Below are 15268 nucleotides of genomic sequence, written 5' to 3' on the forward strand. Positions count from 1 at the left end.
GAACTGTTGTCATGCCTGGGGGTCTGGGCCAGACTATCTGGCCAGATGGTTGGGTATCCCTGAAATAGACTGCCGCCTATTATTAGTGTCTTTTTTTAACAGAACTTCTCTATTCCATTATCATCTGTGTTGTCTCGGGGATATTTTCACCGTACAAGTAGCTTTTGACACAGAAACTAAACATAGTGCATTTCAGTTATTGTGTCAATGATTCCTTTGCTCGTATTAAAAAAAAGTGCACAAAATGAGAGTGTGGTTGCATGTTCTGAGGCAGTGTAGAGTTTGGATGCTGTATGTGGAGATTAAAGGGTTAAGCCTCTGCTGCTCACTCCAGCTCTGCAAATCAGCCTGGAACACACAGCAGCTGGCACCCACCACATTCTGCAACCTCTCTCAGTTTATTTTTCCTTTCTTTCTAACTGTCTTTTAATTTTTTTTTCTTTTCCAAGCTTTTCACTCCCTTTGTGGCTGTGTTTTTCCATTCAAGAGTTGTTGCTGTTGCCCTAACATGCCCATATAGTCTGTTTCCTCTGGAGTTTGTCAGTTGCAGCCATCAATAGGTGTTGAGTTTCCACTCCCGGCTAAAACTCCTCCTCTCTTCTGGCGCTCTCTGCTTCTGCTCCACTCCCTTCGTGGCTATTAGGAGGCGCTGCCTTCCCCGACCAATCACGTTGCACGCAGCATGCTTCGCCAGATGACTATCAACTGCCAGAGGACCGTTTGGATAAGTTGTGCCGTGTTTGCTATTCACAAAGTTGACCGCACACAGAAGCATATGGTTGTGTTTACACGGATAATCAGTGTACAGAAACTTATCGAAGCCGCGGCTTATAAGCATGGAGTAAAAGCACCGAAACATGACAGAGAGCAGTACGTGGTGAGGGGAGGAGAAAAGAAAACATACAATGCACAAGCTTCCTCAACAGCTGCAGCCCACTTTTGAAATCCCCATCGTCTTGTGACTTCCTTCCTCTGCTGCACAAAACGGCTGCAAATTCTGTGTGCGCACACATAGATACACTTGCACATTGTCTGCATACGCCGGGGTCTTTGTTTATCCAAAAAGGTCACGCAAGAGATTCTGTGGGGGTAGGGTATGTGTGTCGCTTGAGGTCTGTCAGAGAGGGAAGGAAAAAAGAGATTCTCAGATAAAGTAACAGTGGTTTAATTCTGTTTCTCAAACAAATCCAATGTATAAAACATATATTGTAAAGGCAACACGAAAGTAAAGAGAAGGTAAGCACACACACAGATTTAGGTCTTGCCCATTGTTGCCATGCTCTCAGGTTTCAGTTTTTTGGAGCGGAACAAAGACAAGGCTGATATTTATGTGTGTGCATGTGTTCATGCACGTGTGTGTGCATGCGTGTGTGTGTGTGTGTGCACCCGCCAGACAGAGAGAGAGAGAGAGAGAGTTTACACAGACCATGTTTCTCAGGGCCAGTACAGCAGATTTGCTGGTCTGGGTGTGAACGCGGAAGGTAAACATGACCATGCCCCACAATGCTCCTCTGCTCTTGTGCACCCCCTGTGGAATTTTCGACACAGAAACACCAGAGGTCACGGCACCGGTTTATCAAAATTCCCCACAGGACCTCACACATGCCTTTCTGTTGAGATCATTCGATATCATTCTTCGATATCGTGCGTTAAGAATGCGGACGCACATACTGTAAATAAGCGCACGCACTTAACCGTGTGTGCATGCATGAGCGGACACGCTGCAAGGTGAGCGAAGTCCATTAGCGAACAATGTGCTTTTTCTTTATTATTATTAACAAGGTCGGCTGTTGTCCAGATCCCTCACACCATACCCCGCTGTTCTGTTGTCAAAGCAGTTGTGGTGAAATTTTAACAGGTCCATCCACTGCTAAGCTAACCTAGGTTCAACAGACTGATAACACAGTTTACTCTGTCTTATCCTACCCCATCAAAATAGGTCAGGTTACAGCACAGAGCAAGCTCTGTAAACACTTGTGCAAACTACTGCACACGCGCGCACATGCGCACACATGCACACACATGCGCACACATGCACACACATGCACACACATGCACACACACATTCCATGCTCACACAACCATTTGCACACACCGATCTATTAGCATTATACTATCATGTTCACGTTGGACGTTTCTCTCTGGCACACACACGCAGACAGAAATACATAGTTACACAAATACAGGAAGTACTCATACCTACCTCGGAAACTTGAGACTTGTCAGACATGTGACAGGCTATCATTTAACAAGGTGCATATATAGACTGTTGTTAATCTGTATAAACAAAAATGAAGAAATGGCTTCCTTCTATTTAAGGACCTGTAACCCAGAGACTACAGGTCGGAGTTGTATTGTAGTTCAGGGTTATTAACTGACACCGTACTCTCCTCTCCTTCTACTGTGTGCGTTCTCAGATTGCAGACACCTACTCCGTCGTATGTAAAACCCAGAAAAAGAAACCTCCTATGGAATACAACGGATCGAAGACCCTCCCACGCTCCTTCGGTGGAGAGAGAGGAAGCGCTGGCTCTCGGGGTCGAGGCAGAGGAGTCCAGGGCCAGGCGCGTTCCCAGGAGGAGCCCTGCTACGAGCCGGTAGGAGACAGGTCCTGGTCCTCTGCGGTGCCCGAGTCAGATCCTGCGTACGCTAGTATCGACCCCCACCGGAAACGCGATCAGGGGGGAACCAATAACAGCACAACTGGGGGTAGTGCCACTCTGAAAAGAAAGAAGCCGATACCACAGCCGCCGCAGGCACCACCAGCAGCACCTCAAGGCTCAGGACACACCGCCCTTCCTGCTAGAGGCCTGCCTGGTGGGGAAAACTTCTATGAGACCATCAGTGATGTGAAACAAGGGGCCAACAGCTCCGGCACTACGACCATCTTCACCTTCAATGATGGGATGGAGATGTATGTCACTGGTCTGTAGCTGGCAGGAACGGGCCCAGAATCCACTGGTACTGCTGTACATACACAGAAGGCCCTCTATCGTCAAGCAACATGAGGATCCATTTTGTGTTGACATCAGGTACAAACAGGGTCTAAATCCAGGTTCAGACTTCCCTCGATTGGTCTGTACTTCAGATCCAGCCTAAGCCTAGTCCAGCCCAAATATGGACCAAATACGTTTTAACAAAAAAAAAAGAAAAGCAAAGGAAAAAGTACAACTGGAATATACGTACGTGTTCAATCTACTGTGTCACTGGCCATACTCACCTGTTTGTGCTTCATTTTCCATAATATCTTTATTTTTATATGAACACTGTACTCTATAAAGGGTACGTGGTGTATCTTAACCTGAGAAGAACACACTTTATATATATATATATATATATGAAAAAAGAAATGTGCATGCGTTGTGCAAACACACATAAAAATAGACAGTAGTAGCAATGACACTGTTAGCTATTGTCACCAATATACACGCGCGCGAACACACACACACACACACACCTCTACTTGAGGGCGGATGGACTTATGTAATGTAAGCATATGGATGTCACAGATTTGTGGTGCTTAGCTTTCCCTAAGCAAACATATAAAACTGGTTCTCTGTGCGCACCTACCTGTTGTCTGTCAGACAGGCAGCACTGTGGTGCTTTGTTCAAACACAAACCTGTAATTTGTAGACCTCCTTAAACAATGGGCGAAACTGAAATCCACCATCTTCTTTCCACAATTTATAATCAATGTGCTCTAAGCTTGTTGGCAGTTACCAGTAACGGCCCTCATGATGACCATAAAAAGCCAAATTCACTCAATAACATAACCTAAATCAAGAGATTAGTCAAAAAAAAAAATTCCACAATCTGTAGCCAGGGGCATGTTGACACACCCGAAACAACACCCCCTCACACAGATCCACACATATTTGGTAGAGTCATGCAGGGTAAAGTGATCAGGTCAGGGACATCGAGTGGCTTGTGCAAGAATTTCCCCAGTGATGTGAGGGACCGATTTCACAACGCAAGAGCTTTACTGTATTACAGGGATATGCGAGAGAAGAATACTTTCCAAAATAAGGAAGTGAAAGGGTGTCCAAAATAATACAGGATGCTTCAGCTTGTGCAACTCTCAAATACATCTTCTGGGTATTGTAAACATTTTATTTTGTGGCCACTGTAATTTTGTACGGGACAGCTGCAGGACTGCTGGGCTTAATTGTGAATTAAAGCACAGGGCGTACGTGTATGGGAGCACAGCTCTGATTCGCTGCCTGGAGTCAAGTCAAAGCCAGAGCTCCCCCTAGCTCGCTAGACATAAGTCTGGTGGTAGAAATAGCAACAGAAGGCTCGGACTCCAAGGAAAATAGAGAGCTAGGCATGAAAATGATCAGCGAGTGTCCTTTGGAAGGTTGCCCCCCTCCCCACCCTTGTCTCAAGCCTCTATGCTGAGTTCTCTTCCATTACAAACAATGTCTTTCCCATGTAGCTTAGGGGAACATTAAAAGAAAAAGAAAAAGAAGAAGAACAGTGGAAGAAAACAAAACATTTGAGGCTTAATAAATGGGCATAAATGTGAGAGGTGAAGAGGGATACAAACCACTCGCAGGCTGAGAGAGGAAGGTTGCATTTCAGTGCTCTCATTGTGAGACAACCATGCAAAGAGAAGACGGGTTTAGAAAGGTTAGTAACATAAATTTATATATGCTACTGTGTCAGAAAGTATGTAAAAACAAATGCACTCTGTATTTTACTGCACTGTTTATTTTTTCTTACCTAACTGATAATGCCATTGGTTGAATAGCTCATACCACTGCCATGAAAACAGTATGTTTATGTTGTTGGTGCAATTTTTCCTGCTTGATCAAATAAGTGCATGCTTTAATATGTGGACATGAAAACAAATATTGTGGTACTTAATTGATCTCTTGTTTGTTGATCTTTTCTGTTGTACTTTTTTTGTTTTTTTTGCCATGTGGTGCAAAGCAGCATTCTGGGTTTCCTTTTTTTTCCCCGAAGCAACAACATGGGAGAAACCGGGGGAAAGCGAAACAGAGCGATATTGAGGAGCCGCTGGGAGTTTACGGCAGAGGGTTGTTTATTCTCTACTCTGGGGAAGCAAGGAGGAGTGATAGAGGCAGGGTGGGGGTGCCCAGCTAGTATAAAGCTGGATCAGGATCACTGCAAATGGACACGGGGCCAAAGGACCCTCCCCCTCCTCCTCCCCCTCCTCCTCCCCCTCCTCCTCCTGAAATGTGTTTGCGTGTGCACGCGCAGACAGGCACACACACACACACACACACACACACACCCACTGCGAGATTTAGCCATGTGTATTTCCAGTTTTAGGGAGGAAGCACATTATGCCTCCACTTGGTCGACCTTTGCATATACTCCCTCCCCCAGCTGTGTTCACCGTCCAATAACCAACACAGACGTCCCTTTTCTTTGCTTCACCTTTCTCCCCGGCTTGTGCAGGGGAGGGGCCTTTGATGTCCAGTTGTGAGGCACCTAGGGAGTGATGTGGGGGTTGAGGTGGGGGCAGAGTCTGTGGGTCAAGCCAACCTCGGTCTGAAATCAACAATGCACCAGCGGCTCCACCACAGTCTGATATGAGAAACGGCCAACAGCTGAGATGCTTAACGAGCTCTGTTGAGGTTTCCCTTAAACAATGCCGGCTGGAAAAACGCTATCGCACGCAATCCTTTTTCTCTGGCTGTCACCTAATGTGTCACTTTTTCTTTACCCCGAGAGGAAGCACTGATCTGACATATTTCGTTGAATGCTGTCACGCACTGATCGGGACGGATGTTCACTGCACAAATACAGTATGATGATGTAAATGTGTAAAATACTCTGTTGCTGTTCTGATGTTGTTCCGATGTAACATACAGTATACAGTATATTTGTTGAGAAAAAAAAAAAAAGATGGTTATCACAGACGCGTTGTACTTTGTGGATGCAAAGTGTCCCATGCTTTCAATGCAGATACAGATGCTGTTTGTCTACAGATATAATTATGGGCCAATACTGCTGTGACAGCTGTAGCCAATGTTGTATGTTCATAAAGCACAGGGTTTAGTTTAAAAATGATAAATATAATAATAAAATATAGTGTGACAGTGCAGATATGCAAAAGATTGTAATGTTTTATATTAACCTTCATAAAATATTAAAGTGAGTTTTTACTTTTCTAATAAAGTGGCACATTATAACACGTTTGTTTTGTAGTATTATTGCTTTGTGGAGGAGAGCAAGCCAGACAGCGCTACAGTGTCCCATAACTGTGGCTCTGCCGCAGCCTCAAATGAACAACATACATCTTGCAATAAAAGAGTTATTTGATATTATCAATTACCAGTTTGTACCAGTTCTACATAAGAGGTGGTTGTTGCAAAAAGATAACATGTCAGATTTACCATCAGATATGTTTTGACTATACTCTTGGTCATTTTTTCCTCCCTATCAGAAGCGCACACATGAAAATAGGGGAGACTGCATTGACCATTTCAGTGCAATTGAGAGCAACATGCAAAGTCTTTGCCTTTTTACAATGATGCCTGCATTCTTAGTCTAATTCTTATTGCTTACATTGGTGTTTGTTCTGACCACTGGTACACTGTGAGTAGGATCTTCTGTAACGAAAAGTGATCTCCCCTTGGTACCAATAAAGTAATTCTAATTCTGATACACTGCAATTAAATTAAAGATTTAAATTTGACAAGAATACGCAGAAACTGGAATCAAAATCTACAAATGCAACGCAGATCCTTTATTTATTTTTCCACCCACGTTGTTTTGCACTGTTGTTCGTGGTACTTTATGCAGGCACTGCGATTATACCATTATATTTAAATCATTGCAACTTCGGTTCTGGCCATGAAAAACATCACTTACCAAATAATAAAAGGCTCGTATCTTAGGAGCAGGAAGCCATCTCTTCATTTCATTCTTCACAGCCTGCTTTTACGTACGCTTCATAGTTCACAATCCGCTAGATTGCCATTTGATTTGCAAAAACATAAATGCGCAGTTTGCCGCTGAGGCCTGCACACTGTTTTTCCTGTGCTCCCTCCCTCCCTCCCTCGCCTGCCACAGCAGACCGGTCGTCGACAGACACCGGCCGGTAAACTGCAGGACACGCCCCCCTCGTCTCTTCCACCCACTTTACTTGGATTAGAAAATATAGTGATTGACAGGCTGTGCGTAGCCAATCGGAGGCTGCCTCACGGTGGACGCGTGCCAAAGTGTAATGTTTATGAATGCGGAGGACCAATAGGAGTGAAGTGGAGGGGGCGTGGCATTCGTTTTGAGGAAAGAAGCAAAACAATCTTTTATCCTCCTGACCGGGCGGCTTTTTGGATATTTTGGGTAGTAGCGGTGGTTGTGGCGGCGGCGGCGGCAGTGGTGGAAAACTTTACATATAGACTAGGTTAGAAGTTAAGACAGTACCTATCAACTCGCGACAATCCTAATAAATGTATCTAACTTTAGCAATTTGCACTAAAACCTACAGAAAGCTGGTTTTCTTTCTTTAGTCTCTGTCTGAATATGGAGTCCAAATACATTTTGGAAAAGTCGTCGGCTGGGACGAGGGTCGGCGGTGCGGATTTTCACTGCCGGGCAGGCCGCTCCGTGCTCCGCGACACCCGGATCCCCACGATGGAAAAAAGCGTCTCCGTGCCGGCGTACACGCACGGGCCCGTCCTCTACAAATTTGTGGTGGACGGCGGCTCGGTGGAGGAGCTCAAAAGCGACAGAACCTCTTCTAAAGGGAACCGGCTGCCTCCGGGTGGGCGAATATTGCACGACACGGAAAAAGTAAGTGGCGCTCAGACGCTCGTGTGTGCGTGCGCGTCTCCATTAGCCGGAGAAGTCACCTGTACACTCAAGTTACTACACAGAAAATATCACGCACGTAAAGCTAACCTGTCGTTACATTGTAAGTTCATCTATTTAAACCGCTCCCACATGCTGTTATTATCTTCTAGCGGTTACTACACCAGGCTACTGTACGCTGTGTTGTATTTTATTATTATTATTGTTATTTTTTATTGTTGTTTACCGACAATAACCCACGTTTGTAAGTTTGACTGCTGCAGTTACAGCTTAGTGATTTCATCGCAGGCTAACCGCTTTAAATGGCGGCTCATTCTGCGTGCAAAGTTTACAGAAAAAGGGTGGTAGGGACTTCAAACTACAAGTCTAACCCCCTCCCCCATGACTTCAGGGTGGAGCTACAGCGTGGGCTTCCTGGCTGCACAGCAAGGCCCAGCTCCACCACACACTGCTGAACTAGTGACAATGCTGTCTTCTTTTTTTTTTCTTTCTTTTTTTTTTTTTTTTTTGCATTTCATTTTCTTTTTTTAGCAGATTTAGGTGCATGTGTGTCTTTGCAGCCAGGATATACACTCAGTTGTCACTCTGTGAGGTATGCTAGTGGAAAAAATGCATTCAGATGCACTAAATCTTAGCTTCATGGCTGTTATATTGTTCAGTTCTCGTAGAAACATCTAAAAAATGTGCTATTTTTCCTTTTTTCCCCTCCTATTTTGGATGGTGTAGTTTGTGCTGCTGTTAAACTTTGGACTTAAACACAGTAGAGTTTCTGTTATTTAACCTCGTGCACTCTCTGAAATGAGGTTGTCATAATAATAGAAACGCAGTGTGATTCGGTGCATCCCCCAAAACGAAAACACAGTTTGATCAGGTTTACTCAGTTACTTTAAACAAATGCTTAGTACCACAACTTAAATGAAAATGAAATTTAGAACTGGGCTGTTATATTAGAAAGCATCCGTTTTCACAAGTGTACCTCATGAATGACAACATATTTTGATAACAGTAATCTTATTCACATAAGTTCAGTGATTGATATTAACAAGACAATGTGAACCTCAAGACTTGACCGATTGACTTGATTGAATCTTCTTTAGATCAATAAGTCAATCGGAAGACATTTATTTTGATTATCAGCCAATTGTTTCATGCATTTTTCATATTTACAGTACTGTGCAAAAATTTTAGGCAGGTGCGGGAAAAAGATGCTGTAAAAACGGAAGTGTTAATAGTTTATTTTCAGAGAATAAACTTAGGGCCAATCATCCTCCTCTCTGATGATATTGCATGATGGGTATGTATCTGCCAATATTTCTCAACGTTGAGGACAACGTTAATTCTGACCAAATCCCCAACTGCATTTCCAGAAACGCAGCTCCAAACTTAAAAGGAACCTCCACCATGCTTCACTGTTGCCTGCAGACACGCATTATTGTAGTGCTCCCCAGTCCTTCAGTCAACGGCCTTCTGCCACAGCCAAATATTTCAAAATTCGACTCATCAGCCCAGAGCACCTGCTGCCATTTTTTTTTTTTTGCACCCCAGTCTCTATGTTTTCGTGCATAGTTGAGTCGCTTGGCCTTGTTTCCATGTCAGAGGTCAGATGGATTTTTGGCTGCAACTGTTCCATGAAGACCACTTCTGGCCAGACTTCTTCAAACAGTAGATGGGTGTACATGGGAACCACTGGTTTCTGCCAGTTCTGAGCTAATGGCACTACTGGACATATTCCGATTTCAAAGGGAAATAAGCTTGATGTGTTTTTCATCTGCTGCTCTAAGTTTCCTTGGCCGACCACTGCGTCTACGATCCTGCAAAGTCCTTGAATTTGTGCAAGTGCACCTATTAGGATTGATGCTGGTTTCAGGGAAAGTAACACCAAATGTGACTTAGATTTGTCCCTTTGTTTACTCACTTTGCGTTTTGTAAATTGATAAAATATTTATATTATTTATTATAATTATTTATATTTTTGAAAGCATTCTCAGTTTACAGCATTTTTTCCACACCTGCCTAAAATTTTGCACAGTACTATATAGTAAATTTACAGCAGGAACATTATTTGTACAGTAATTAATGTAAGATTGCTTTTGTTCGGTTTGGTTCATGGAGGTTCATGTCCAGTGGAAAGGCCAACAACCTTGGTTTTCATTACATGAGAGGAAGAAGGATTAAAGAAGTTGCTTTTTTTCCCCTCTGCGTTTTTTTTTATTTGCTATGACAAATAGTTTAACCCCAGCAAACAGCAAGTTGGAGTTTGTGCATCGAATGTAAAATTAATCGATCATGTTGTTTGTAATGTAGTCATGATAATTGCACAATGATGAATTGACTTCAATATGTTTTTGCCTCATTTTCTAGACTGGCCCGGCAGACCAAAAAGATGCTGTCTCCACTGGAGTCTTGAAGAGGGCCAGTCCCACTCACTGTCCAGTGATAAATGGACAGCTGCCAGCCGGATTCATGCATTTGGAGATCAGAAACCCAGGGAGACAGGCAGAGCTGAATGGTAACGTCAGGGCAGCGCAAGGGCAGAACGTACCACAGACAGAAAGACAGCACCTCCCTTCCTCTCACATCCCTGTCCCCAGAAACAGGTATGGAAAGCTTGATGTCATCTACAGTCACAAATACCTGGTGTATTTAGTGAAAGAGCAATACTGTCATTTCATGTGATTCAGACTTTGGTTTGGCAGATGTATCAACCCACAGGTTTCTGTAGCACAATACACATCTCATCTCATCTACTACTACCACTTGTCCTCACTAGGGTTGAAGGGGGCTGCTGGAGTCCATCCCAGCTGGTATCGGGCGAGAGGCCGTCAGTCTATCACAGGGCTAACATAATACTTAATGAGCTAATTTGACACTGAATTTTCGGTGATGAAAAATAGTCAGTGCGTGCAGTTTTCACATTCAACCCCCTTCTTGTGTCCCTTAACAAAGTCTTGCCTAGAAGTGGAATTCATCATGTGGCTACAACTGTACAGTGGTTTGGGTATGAATGGTGTGGGGGCGTACTGGTTAACTGACCGCATGTTTGGTGCTCCGTCCAGAATAGTTTCGAAATGTGCCTTAAGAGAGCCAGAGCTCGAGTTGAGGGCCAGGATTGCTCAATCACTGGACAGAATGGAAAGAGGGAGACAATATGAGATAGTTATACTATGCTTCACTGATAAGCCGTAGTACATTTGTGAATGTTTTTACTAGTCAGACATCTCAAGGCTATCTTTATTGATCTCCCTTTGACAGACCAGGCTGCATATATCAGTGCGATGCGCCCGCTTTGTGTCAGGCAAGAAGATTAACTTATGTGTTTCGTTTGATGTTTCTCGTGCGGTGCAATTTGCTTGTTTTACGACTGTTCCACATTACGTGCGCACGGCGAGAGATCACTCTTCCTATGTCCTTCGGTGGGTCGGCAAACGCACACAGGCTCGTTCCCACAGAGCGAGCTGAACATGCATCCAGGGCCAAGCCTAGCGCGCTGATAAGTGATTATGTAACAGTAAAGGGCGCTGGGAGAGGCTGGAGGTGGTGCCTGAGCTCTCTTTCCTTCTTTTTACACGCCTATTGGTTAATATCTGTGTCAACTTGCTGCCTGTCAGGCGATGCCTACTCGCGGTGCACTAGTGTAAAAACGGCTCCTTGTTAAATCTGATATTTTTTAGATATGTTAGGATATTATTAGTTCTGTTCATAGATGGATAGATGGTCATCTGATTACAGTAAACCAACAGAAAAGGTTACAAATGCTCAGCGTGTGCTCGATAGCAGGTGTGGGTCGTGCGGTTGTTTTGGAGCTTAAACGCCACACTCTCCTTTCCTTCCTTCTTTCTTCATCACGTGAATTTCACATGCTGTCAGTCATGTATGATGTGAGCGAGTGTCTCTGGGGAGCACACGCCGCTGAGCGTGCATGTGCACCGGAGGGATCTTAAGGCTGCCTTTTTGTGTGTGTGACTTCGGCTATGCCGTTTTTGACCACTACAGATGGCACCGTGGCTTTTCTCACCTCTCGGTCCATGTGTTAACCAGATTTGAAAGATCTCCTCCACAGCGTGGGGATTGCTGTCTCAACACACTTCTACCGCAATAACAAACTCTGCGTTGACGCTACCCAGCCGCGAAAGGAGGTTACGTAACATTATATAACTCTGTGGTCATATTAGCAAGGGCTCTTTGTTGCTCCGTTGACCTTTGCAGATTAACTCCCTGTCCTTTTCCCTGCTCAGATTGGCTTTTGTTTCGCAGTTGGTGACAGGAAGTTCTCTAACCATGCAGCAGTTGTGTTAATTAACATTCACGTTTTAGTAGATGGATAATTACTACAAGTTAGTTAGTTAGTTAGTTAGTTGTGTGTAAAACATGTCTTCAAAAAGAGCCTTTAAAGAACTTTTTGGAAGTGACAACAGTTATTTTTTAATTTTTTTACTAATTGACTAATGGTTTCAGCTGTAGTAAAACTTTTTTTTTGAATTCACTGTAGAAGCCGAACTGATAATAGTTGCTTAATTTTTTTGTGCTCATCCCAGCTCTGTCTGTTATCCAGATGTGTGTGCATGTGGTATTCATTACGAATTATAAGAGCAGTTTGAAAGGGGGACTCTGATTGCCACACAAACCCACTTACAGTAATTTGGTTTTGACAAATTTGGCTTGGGTGATTTCACAGAGCAACAGAGTCGCGCTACAACGTGAGACACCTTTTCTTTCTGCGAGTGGTGGTGACATGAGGGATGTTGTCCTTGAAACTCCAGTAGGTGCATGCTCATCTGTGTATGTGGGTATGACCCGAGCTCACTCTGCGGATACACTCTTTGGGTAATGTCAACAAAACCGCTTATTTTCTTTCGCTCTCCGCTAGGTCATACCGTCACTGCGTTACAGGATGTGTTTAGAGAGACTTTAGCCGAAAAAGACGTAGCTCAGCCTTCGGTTCGCTTAATAATGAGCGCATGCACAGCGCAGCATTTTCACACCTTGCTAGGTTTGCAAATAGTGCGAACTAGGTCACTATCCCTTAGACAAGCCTGGGCAAAGACCTTGCAGGATGAAAGAGGAAAGGATTGATGGACTCACTTACACACATGTATATATTCACTAGAACAAAGTAAAATCTGCGACAAACTACATGTTAGAACAATGCATTCTTTCTGATTGAATCTCCCTTTTCACCCTCACCCCAAAGCGGAGCACGTCCAACCTGTCAATATTCATCAGCTTGGGATCCAGTGCACTGATAACGGAACAAAGACCAGTGTGAATGCACAAAAAAAGGGAGGTCTGATGAAATGAAGAGCGGAAAGTGGGTGGGGCATTTTGTTTTGATGTGAAAAGCTTTTCTTTCTTATCTGTCCTTGGTCAGGTACACTGTCACCATAGCAGGGTAACGTGAATGGAAAACACTGAGTCGGCATAAACAAGACACCGAAGCAGCCAACTGCAGTGAGGGTGGGTGGGGGAGATGCATATCAGTGGTAGGAGGGGAAAAAAAGATGACTCTGTTTTTACCATAATAACTGACCAGCCTTTGACTCAGTCTGCATAATAGTCACCGTCAGGGATTAGAAGCAGGGAAGATGGAGCAGAGTCCACCAGCTCCTCATCCCCCTCTGACCACCTCACTACCAATCCTCTTCTCCCAAAGGAGACATTATTGGTTGTTGAAGGTCAGAGTCAGACAGTCAGTTACCAGCCCCCCACTCATGTCTGGTATTTCTAACCCACATCCAGACAAGTGCCTCCATAATAAAGCGCCACACACACCCTTCCAGGCAGTGGGTTTCCTTTATATTTCCATATTTTCTCAGAATTTTTTTTTTTATCATGTCGGCATTACCGTTAACAGACAAACTTCTTTTTCAGTTTTTTGTGATGTTTTCATCCTTCCTTGTAGCCTCCCAGACCTAAAGATGTTAAATCTCTTGCGCTGATGAGCAGGGGTGAAAGGTCATCCTCAATGAATGGAGTCATGCGAGACGGGTGTGGGTCAGATTAGGACGCAGGCGAAGCAGGCATCTGGCCTGTCTGCTGGGGCCAGCCTCTGTATCTGGGTTATGAGCAGCATAGGCAATTTATAACCGCCGAAGACTATCACACAGCCTATCATCTAACGCTGCAGCTTTCCTGTCTCCTGACTTAGAGGTGTGCGGAGGAGTGAGGAAGGATCTGATATCAAAGAGAAAAAGTTTTTTTTTTTTCTATCTAATCTGGGTGCAGCTTTGTGTCTGGCTCTGAATCATTCATTCTTCAACGCTAACGAGGCCCTCTGGAAAAAGCACTGGCTAATGGGTGAAATATTTGCTCAGTGTGTGTGCGAGTGTGTACATTGTTCTAATGTGACATTAATTATGACCTGTTTCACAGAGAATAGGAGAGGCAAATTTTCATTTCAATTTCATAAGTGAGGATGAGAGTAGGAGGCATGCAGGAATGTTTCTGCGAGCAGCCGACTGCAAAGCTAGCGTTACGTGCATGGAGTTTCGAAGCGTCTCAAAGTTGTTGTGCGTCGGTTAAGCGTTGGATTATAACTCCTCGGGTGCAGTGTGTGTAAATGGTATACTTTGTGCAAGTCCTGCTGCATGGTGCCTTAATGATAGTGTGTGTGAGAGAGAAACACTTATCAAGGGGGAAGGAACTCTTATTGCGCAGCTCTGGCACCGCTGCAGTAAAATGCTTTACCGCTTGCTCACCCACACTAATAGACGCTTACATAAGGCCTCCTGTTCTGCCTCAGTAGCATTTAGAGATGCCACAGTTAACTGTCAGTCCTTTTCTTCAATCAGCCTTTCTGTCCTTCCACCCAGCTCTTCATACCAACCACCAGCAGCCTTACGCCATTTCCCCTCTTTCACCCCCAGCCTCTACCGCGTTTATTCCCTCCAAATCCCTCCCATAGCTAGTTGTTATCTTTGATACAGCCGTTACCTCCTCTTTGATATCCTCCTCTCTCCGTCTTTAAATGGCTGTAAAAGTCCCTGAAAAGTTAAATGCAGTGGCGTTAAGCTTTAACTTGTCTGCCGTTGTTTTTATAGCTGCCCCAGCGATACCGTACGATATGCAGTTGCATCATCCTTACAAGGCTTTTAGCTGAAACGTCATGATTGCTTTTCTGCTTTGTAAATTTCCTCTGCCGTGTTTTATCTGTTCCATACAACCTATTTTCCGTTCTGCTCTTGGCCTTTTGCCCTCCTGTCAGAAGAAGGGCTGGCTAAATCCTACTCAAATCCAGAGAAGATGAAGCCCTCTGAACAATGCCGGTCTCTCGCCAGAAAGATTATTCCACCAAGCTCCTATAGAAAATCAGGGCACTTCTAATTTGCCTGTTTGCCTTTTTCTTTTTTCTCTTTCTTTTTTTTTTTTTTTCTTCCCTGGACACTCATTAACACACATTTATGTGATAATGTTTAATTTCTGCTACTTTTCATTAACTGTTGTCATTCATAAACTAGGAAAGTGATAGCATACTCATCGCTGGAGT

General features: G+C 44.1%; 2 protein-coding genes across 5 annotated transcripts in view; both read left to right on the forward strand.

Moving 5' to 3' along the window:
* LOC125022358 (cell wall protein IFF6) overlaps positions 1–6167 on the forward strand; it is a 38380-nt gene extending 32213 nt beyond the window's left edge. For 2 of the 3 annotated variants that reach the window (XM_047608993.1, XM_047608981.1), the window contains exon 9: positions 2418–6167. In XM_047608993.1, the coding sequence (XP_047464949.1) occupies positions 2418–2933 (516 nt within the window). In that variant the 3' untranslated portion in view covers positions 2934–6167. The remainder of the gene's footprint in view (positions 1–2417) is intronic. The other variant, XR_007114431.1, reaches the window with a different exon arrangement.
* Positions 6168–7291: 1124 nt separating this feature from the next.
* slc2a4rg (SLC2A4 regulator) overlaps positions 7292–15268 on the forward strand; it is a 34421-nt gene continuing 26444 nt past the window's right edge. Inside the window, exons 1-2 of one of the 2 annotated variants that reach the window (XM_047593685.1) lie at positions 7292–7767; positions 10147–10382. In XM_047593685.1, the coding sequence (XP_047449641.1) occupies positions 7498–7767; positions 10147–10382 (506 nt within the window). In that variant the 5' untranslated portion in view covers positions 7292–7497. The remainder of the gene's footprint in view (positions 7768–10146; positions 10383–15268) is intronic. The other variant, XM_047593693.1, reaches the window with a different exon arrangement.

The sequence above is a fragment of the Mugil cephalus genome, chromosome 1 (genome assembly GCF_022458985.1).
Source record: "Mugil cephalus isolate CIBA_MC_2020 chromosome 1, CIBA_Mcephalus_1.1, whole genome shotgun sequence".
NCBI classification, from domain to species: Eukaryota; Metazoa; Chordata; class Actinopteri; order Mugiliformes; family Mugilidae; genus Mugil; species Mugil cephalus.